General features: G+C 55.8%; 1 protein-coding gene across 1 annotated transcript; it reads right to left on the bottom strand.

Annotated features, from left to right (window-relative positions):
- Positions 1-4420: 4420 nt before the first annotated feature.
- Positions 4421-6470, bottom strand: LOC123182123 (amidophosphoribosyltransferase, chloroplastic). Its single transcript, XM_044594590.1, has one exon. The coding sequence runs from the start codon at positions 6385-6387 to the stop codon at positions 4750-4752; it is 1638 nt and encodes a 545-aa protein (XP_044450525.1). The 5' UTR covers positions 6388-6470; the 3' UTR covers positions 4421-4749.
- Positions 6471-8170: the final 1700 nt, after the last annotated feature.

The raw sequence follows: 8170 nt of genomic DNA, 5'->3' as shown, positions 1-8170 counted from the left end.
GCAAGTCTGATGTGTTTGATATATTCATACAGTTTCAATTGCATGTTGAACGTCTACTCAAGCAAATTATCCATGTTCAATCAGATTGGGGGGGGGGGGGACGAATATCGCAACCTCAACACCTTCTTTAATAAGCTTGGGATCTCTCATCGTTTATCATGCCCGCATACACATCAGCAGAATGGTGCTGTTGAGCGCAAACATCGCCATATAGTTGAGGCCGGCCTCACACTTCTTGCTCATGCTTCTGTACCCTTTCGTTTTTGGAGTGATGCTTTTGCTACCGCGTGTTTTCTCATTAACAGATTACCTACACGTGTTCTTAATATGAAAACTCCGATTGAGCTTCCCTTAGGTGAAACTCATGACTATACCTTTTTTAAGGTGTTCGGGTGTGCCTGCTGGCCTTATCTTCGTCCTTATAATGATCACAAACTTGAGTTTCGCTCCAAAAAGTGTGCGTTCTTAGGGTATAGTTCTCTCCATAAAGGCTACAAGTGTCTCCATGTCCCAACCAATCGAGTCTACATATCTCGGGATGTTGTTTTTGATGAGACCGTCTTCCCCTTTTCTGCCATGCCTCAGTCATCCACCACAACACCTTCTATGCATTCATCTCCTCTTATGCCTGGCCAATTTGAAGATGTTGCATATTCGCCTGTGTTGTTACCTAATCATGGTGCAGGAATTGGACGTGGAGCTCGCCTGGAACTCCTCCCTGACGGACCCGCTACGTCGCCTGTGGTGCACGTCGATCGGCCGGTGCATGCGACAGCCACCTGGATTTGTTGATCACACTCAGCCTCATCATCTCTGTCATCTGACGAAGGCCATATATGGACTGAAGCAGGCTCCCCGTGCCTGGCATGCTCGCCTGGCTTCAGCTCTACGCACTCATGGGTTCATTCCTTCGACGACTGATACTTCACTATTCTTGTTTCAGCGACCGAGTGTGACCATGTACCTCCTTGTGTATGTGGATGATATTGTCCTGGTGAGCTCATCCCCGACGGCTGCTGATGCTCTTGTGACTGCACTTGGTCGTGATTTTGCAGTTAAGGATTTGGGACAACTTCATTTCTTCCTGGGTATTGAGGTCGCTCATCAGTCTCGTGGCAGTTTGGCTCTCACCCAGAAGAAGTACTCTCTTGATCTCTTGCGCCGTGCTGGTATGCTCAAGTGCAAGCCATCGCCTACGCCCATGTCCTCCACTGACACCCTTTCTGCTGCTGATGGTGCTCTTCTCTCTCCTGAGGATGCTACTGAGTACAGGAGTATTGTTGGTGGCCTGCAGTATCTGACGATCACGCGGCCTGATCTCTCATTTGCGGTTAACAGGGTGTGCCAGTATCTTCATGCTCCCACTGATGTACACTGGTCTGCTGTGAAGCGCATACTGCGTTATGTGCGTCTCACTGTCTCCTTTGGTCTTCACCTGCGCCCCAGTTCCTCCGGAGTTCTTTCTGCATTCTCTGATGCTGATTGGGCTGGGTGTCCAGATGACAGGCGATCCACGGGGGGACATGTTGTGTTCTTGGGTCCTAATCTGATCGCCTGGAGTGCACGCAAGCAAGCCACTGTTTCCCGCGGCAGCACAGAAGCTGAGTACAAGTCGGTTGCCAATGCAACTGCTGAACTTATATGGATTGAGTCCCTACTTCGAGAGCTAGGAGTTGCTCAGCCACATCCTTCGGTCCTTTGGTGTGACAACATTGGTGCTACGTTTCTATCGTCAAAACCGGTGTTCCATGCGCGGACTAAACACATTGAGATTGACTATCATTTTGTGAGGGAACGTGTTGCACAGAAGCTACTACAAGTCAGGTTTATCTCTTCAAAAGATCAACTTGCGGACATCTTCACCAAGCCTCTACCTTCTCCCATGTTTGAGGTCTGTAGGCGCAATCTCAACCTCCTAGATACTTCAGGAGTGAGTTGAGATTGAGGGAGGGTGTTAGACTTCGTATTGTAGCCCTATTATGTAAACCATACCTTATTGGTGTTGGACTTGTATGTCATCATTATATATATGTGATAGGCCACCCCTTTGAGGGTTGAGTCAGTTCCCCCAAAACCTACGTTTTACACCACCTCACTCGATTGGTCCACCTCGGAATTCTCTCTCCCTTTGTTCTGAACAATAGTCGAAGAAGCCACTCCCTCAAGCGGCACCGCGGCTAACGCTGACACTGCCGCAAGCGCCGCATCAGGCAGCAGAGCCACCGGCTGCCCCGCTGGCGAAACTGTCTGAATGTTGCAGAACAAGCAATTGCTGAACTGGTTGTGTAATGGGGAGAACGTATCTGGTGCATCAGGCCATTTGATGCTACCGGTGCACCAGGCCATTTGATGCTACTGGTGCACCGAACTTCCATAGCACATTTTTAAATGTATACAAATTCTAGGGAACTGGGCCATTTTGCTAACTTCATCCAGCACCCCATGATATCCTCCCATCTGCATCTGCCCATCATATTAAAAGATGGTTTCATAAAATTTGAGCACCCTCTGTACGCTCCATATGTTGAACGATGAAATTTGTGTGGCTATTTTGGAGAAATTGTACCCACACATGCAAAGTTCGTGTATGATTCATGCTTCAATAGTGGCCCAAAAGCTTATAAATTTGAACTATCACAAGGGTTGCTGGTTTCTATTCTTCTCAACCAAGCTGAAAAATCTGCAGGGGCTCGGGATGCTGGCGCTCTCGTCCATGTTCTCCTCACCGAGCGAACAATGCAAACTCACCGCGGACGGTCGGCAAGCATGCCCGCGCTCCTCCCTGCAGACGGCCTTCTTCTACGTCTCGCTCTACCTGGTGGCCATTGCGCAGAGCGGCCACAAGCCCTGCGTGCAGGCCTTCGGCGCCGACCAGTTCGATGCGACGGACCCCGCGGAGTCGCTGGCCCGGGGCTCCTTCTTCAACTGGTGGTACTTCGGGATCTGCGGCAGCGCGACGGTCACCATCGCGCTCATGAGCTACGTCCAGGACAACGTCAGCTGGGGCATTGGCTTCGGGGTGCCGTGCGTAGTCATGGTGCTGGCGCTCGCCGTCTTCTTGCTTGGCACCAAGACGTACCGGTTCTACGACAACTCAGGCGACGGCAAGGGCGCCGGCGTGTTCTCCCGTGTCGTGGAGGCCTTCAGGGCATCAAGAAAGAGGTCGCCAGAAGGTGGAGAGCACGGCCATGGCGACGGCGTGGAGAATGCTGCCATCGTGGAGGAGGTGAGGGGCTTGGCGAGGCTGTTCCCGATATGGGCGACGTGCCTGCTTTACGGCGTGGTGTTCGCTCAGCCGCCGACGCTGTTCACGAAGCAGGCGGCGACGATGGACCGGAGGGTCGGGTCGTCGGGGTTCCAGATACCGCCCGCGGCGCTGCAGTGCTTCATGGGCATCAGCATGATCACCTGCGTCGCGCTGTACGACCGCGTCCTGGTGCCCGTGGCGCGCAGGGTCTCCGGCGCCCCCTTGGGTATCACCATGCTCCAGCGGATCGGCACGGGCATGGTCCTGGCCGTGGCCGCGCTGGTGGTCGCCGCGCTGGTGGAGATGAGGCGGCTGAGCACCGCGGTGGACGCCGGCTTGGTGGACCTGCCCGACGCGGTGGTGCCCATGAGCCTGTGGTGGATCATGCCGCAGTACGTGCTCCTGGGCGCGGCGGATGTGTTCACCATGGTCGGCATGCAGGAGTTCTTCTACGACCAGATGCCCGGCGCGCTCAAGAGCCTCGGGCTCGCGCTCTACCTCAGCGTCCTCGGCGTCGGCAGCTTCATCAGCAGCTTCCTCATCTCGGCCATCGACGGCGCGACGAGGAGGGGCGGAGGGACGAGCTGGATCGCCGACAACCTCAACCGGGGTCATCTCGACTACTTCTATGTGCTCATCGCTGCGCTCACCGCGCTGGAGCTTCTTGCTTTCCTTTACTTCTCAGGTTCTTACGTTTACAAAAGAAAGGCTGTCAGTGTTCATTGACACATTGGCCGACGAATTATGTGTGGTAAGTTGTATGCTGGCAATTCCACTGTTCATGTGCTGATTCTGCCGGCAGCAATGTTTCGGTTTTACTTTTACTTTTTACTATTGCTATGAGCTTATTATACGGGAGCACAGACACACTTGAACACGGCATTGCTCCCCTTCTTCAGAGTTCGGACTAGCCAGTCTGAGAACATGGGCGCATAGCGATAACTGCAAGTACCGAAGCGTATAAAAAACTTGAGTGAACAAGATAGATTCATCCATCCTAAAATCTTGATTCTTGGGTTTTAGCACCAACTTTACAGTTCAAAGTCGTAGCTGAATATTCAGAAAAGTTTAGATGAGTCGTAGCTGAATATTCAGATTGTAGCTGAACTTTTTGAATATTCAGAAAAGTTCAGCAAAATATTCAGAAAAGTATGCTGAAAGTGTTCCACGTGCTTGCTTGGTAATTTAGATGCCTTTAACTGGGTGTTTCACAAAGTGGATTCAGTGATGGCAAACTTTGGCCACTCCTACAAAGTTATGCTTTCCCGGGGGTTCGAGAGGTTTAATCGAATGTCAACCATTGCAGCAACTTAACTTCTACACCAGGGATATAATTCATGACCAAATGATGTTGCAGGCATACAAAATTCGCAAGCCTACTCAGGTTTCATTCAAGCTCCGGCTCCCTGATTGATGATCTAAGAAAATTCGCAAGCAGAATAACGTTACAGCTGATGCAGAGGAGCTGGGCAGAGGCAGAGCAGAGCTCACCTGCTCACCGGTCACTCCTCGTCGAATTCGGCCGCCGGCTCGGGGAGCGTGGGCAGCACGGGGTACTTGCGCGAGAAGCAGGCGTCGCAGTAGTCGCCCGCCTCCTCGCCGTAGATGCCGTGCAGCTTGTCCAGCGAGAGGAAGGCGAGGGAGTCGCTGCCGATCTCCCGCCGCACGCCCTCCAGGTCCATCCGGTTCGAGATGAGCTCGCCGTCGCTCGGCGTGTCGATGCCGTACAGGCACGACCCCACCACCGGCGGGCTGGCGATGCGCATGTGCACCTCGCGCGCGCCGGCGTCGCGGAGCAGGCGCACGATCTTGCTCGACGTGGTGCCCCGGACCAGGGAGTCGTCCACCACCACCACGCTCTTGCCGCGGATCACGCCACGCACGGGCGCCAGCTTGAGCTTCACGGCCAGGTCGCGGATCGCCTGCGTCGGCTGGATGAAGCTGCGCCCGCTGTAGTGCCACCGGATCAGGCCCTGCTGGAACTCCAGCCCCGACTCCCGCGAGAAGCCGAGCGCGGCGTAGAAGCCCGAGTCGGGAACCGGGATGACCACGTCGGCGCCCGGCGCGGGGGACTCCTCCGCGAGGGCGCGGCCGAAGGCGGTGCGGCGCTCATGGACGTCGTGCGAGAAGACGACCGAGTTGGGGAGGGAGAAGTAGATGTGCTCGAAGACGCAGGCCCGGCGCGGGAGGCGCGGGACGAGGCAGGCCGAGGAGACGGACATGTCGCGGCGGTCGACCATGACCACCTCCCCGGGCTCCACCTCGCGCTCGTATGCGGCGTCGATGAGGTCCAGCGCGCAGGTCTCGGACGCGAAGGCCACGGCGCCGTTGGGGAGGCGGCCGAGCACCAGCGGGCGGAACCCGTGCGGGTCGCGCACGGCGAACAGCTTGTCGGCCGTGAGGAAGAGCAGCGAGTAGGCCCCCGCGAGGCGCTCGCAGGCGTCGCAGATGCGCGCCAGCAGCGGCCGCGAGAGCGACGTGGAGATGAGGTGGAGGATGACCTCCGTGTCGGAGGTGGTGTTGAAGATGGAGCCCCGCGCCTCCAGCTTGCTCCGCAGCGCCTGGTAGTTGACGAGGTTGCCGTTGTGCGCCACGGCCACCTGCCCGAACCTGTAGCCCGCCAGGAACGGCTGCACGTTCCGCAGGGACGCGGCGGCGCCGGCGGTGGAGTAGCGCACGTGCCCGATGGCGGCGGGTCCGGGCAGCGAGGCGAGCCTGGACGGGTCGCCGAAGACGTCGGCGACGAGCCCCAGCCCGGTCACGGACTTGAGCTTGCCGTCGCCCCCGGCGGCGACGATCCCGGCGCCCTCCTCCCCGCGGTGCTGCAGCTTCTGCAGGCCCAGGTAGCAGAGCGAGGAGGCGTCCGGGTGGCCCACGACCCCCACCAGGCCGCACTCCTCGCGCGGGTGGTCGTCGGATTCGTCGTCCGCCCCGTAGGAGAACGGGGTCACGCGGTCCGGCAGGAGCGCCGCCCCGGCTGGCGGCGAAAGGCGGCGGCGCAGAGCGAGAGGGGACGGATTGGGGGCGTACCTGAGTCGCTGCTGCTGGTGTTGGTTGTGGCGCTTGGAGGCGGAGGTGGTGTGGTGGGGATGGAGGAGGCGCGACGTGGACGGGGCGGCGGCGGCGGCGGCCATTCCCATTCTTGGACGGCTGATTGGGGAGGGGATTGCTGGCGGCGGCGGCGGCGGCGAGGGCTTTGGGGGGATGCCCCTCCGAGTGCGGGTCAAGGGGCGGGATTTTAAAGAGGTTTTTGGTCGGCTCTTGTCCGCCGTAGGATGCGATGTACCGTCGGTAGTACCGTACGTTGTACAAACCTGATACGGTGATGGTACCTCCGTGCTTTCAGGCAGAGATACTGAGTGGTGGGGCCACCAACGAGCCGACTGAGGTGTCGACTATCGAGCACTCGAGAGCGTTGGAGTTGGACCAGTGAAGCAATCGCGGGTCAAGTGGCGCCGTATGGTCCATTTTCTAATTCATCCACTTTGAGGACCAAGTTTTTCTTTTCTTTTAGAGAATAAATACACCACTCTTTATTCAACACAAAATATTGTTAAAGAGAGTTTTTCAGATGCAACCCAGAGTTACATTGCGCAAAATAGAATCACTGGAAGAAAATCACAAATGCATATATGAGCCGCCCACATTCGACAAATGGCTAACAATGACTAAAGAACAAGACAAAAAATTGCTCGTCAAAATCTTGATGTCGGTGACTACTACGAACAGTCAGTCGTTTGAGAGAGAACTCTCTGGACAACGGAAAGACAGTCTCAAGTGAAGGAGTTGACCTTATGAAAACCTTCTTGACGCCACTTAAAAAAAACCTTCTTGACGAGTGAGAGCAACGACATGTCGAAGCGCTAGTGCCTCGGCTAGTTCTGGGATGGTAACCTCCTGAATGCGCTCTGTCCCTTGACCCCTCTCATCCGTCGCGCATTCTGAAATAATGCATCATCAACATTTACGAACGTTGTGTCTATTGACGAGGGAACCCATCAAGACACCGAAGGGTTTTGGTTGACATGCATATTAGCTTCGACGGTTTTAAAGCAGTTCTACACAATCAAATCCATATAAGCAATACTTTTTTCAGCCACATGACGAGGATGCAGGATCACACCATTGTTCGTGACATCATTTCTCTCCTCCCAAATGTGACAAATAGTAACCACCAAAGCAGTTGCTTCAACGGGTGTATATCTCTGAATAAAATCAAAGACCTGCTGCTTGATGTTTAAAAAACTCTTGCGGCCCAAATGGACATGGTACCTCTGTTTTCTCCGGCCTCGTCATGGTCCTGCGAGACTGGTCTGTTAGCTTCCTCGTGATCAAAGAACGATAGTGTCGTGGTGGGCGGAAGGCAGATGCCAAAGGATGGCTAAAGAGAGGGAGATGCTCGAGGGCAACGGTGGGCTCCAGAGGCCAGGTCGGCATGAGCGAGCCCGGGACGCAAGACATACCCAGGTTCGGGGCTCTCCGGAGAGATAACACCCCTAGTCCTGCCGAGAGTGGTTTATATGTATCAGTACAGAGTTGTTCCTAGAGCTGTTTGGGGGAGGAAGGAAGACAGACCAAGGCTTAGGCTGCTCCTTCTCCTTGTGTATGTGTGTTCATTGGGTGGATCGAATGTGCGTATGCGTGCCCGTGCACATGGAGGGCTTCTGGGGGGTTTTATAGGTCAACCCCCCAGGGTTACCATGGAAAGCTACAAAGCCATGGGACCGGGATGTCAGCGCCTGGGAAGCCGGTGCTGGGACCCGCCGGGTGCCAGGATTCGCCGGGTTCTCCGGGCGTGGGCCCGATGCGCCAGAGGGCACTGTCCTCCGTCTTGTCCTGCGTCACGGAGTAGTTGGGCCGGCTCGGCTACAGTGGCGCCTCGCCTGGTCGCCATCGGCTTGCGTCAGCAGGACGAGGGGCGCA

Source organism: Triticum aestivum, chromosome 1D, assembly GCF_018294505.1.
Source record: "Triticum aestivum cultivar Chinese Spring chromosome 1D, IWGSC CS RefSeq v2.1, whole genome shotgun sequence".
NCBI classification, from domain to species: domain Eukaryota; kingdom Viridiplantae; phylum Streptophyta; class Magnoliopsida; order Poales; family Poaceae; genus Triticum; species Triticum aestivum.
Note: the sequence above shows the minus strand (reverse complement) of the source record. Positions and strands in the feature narration are given on the sequence as shown.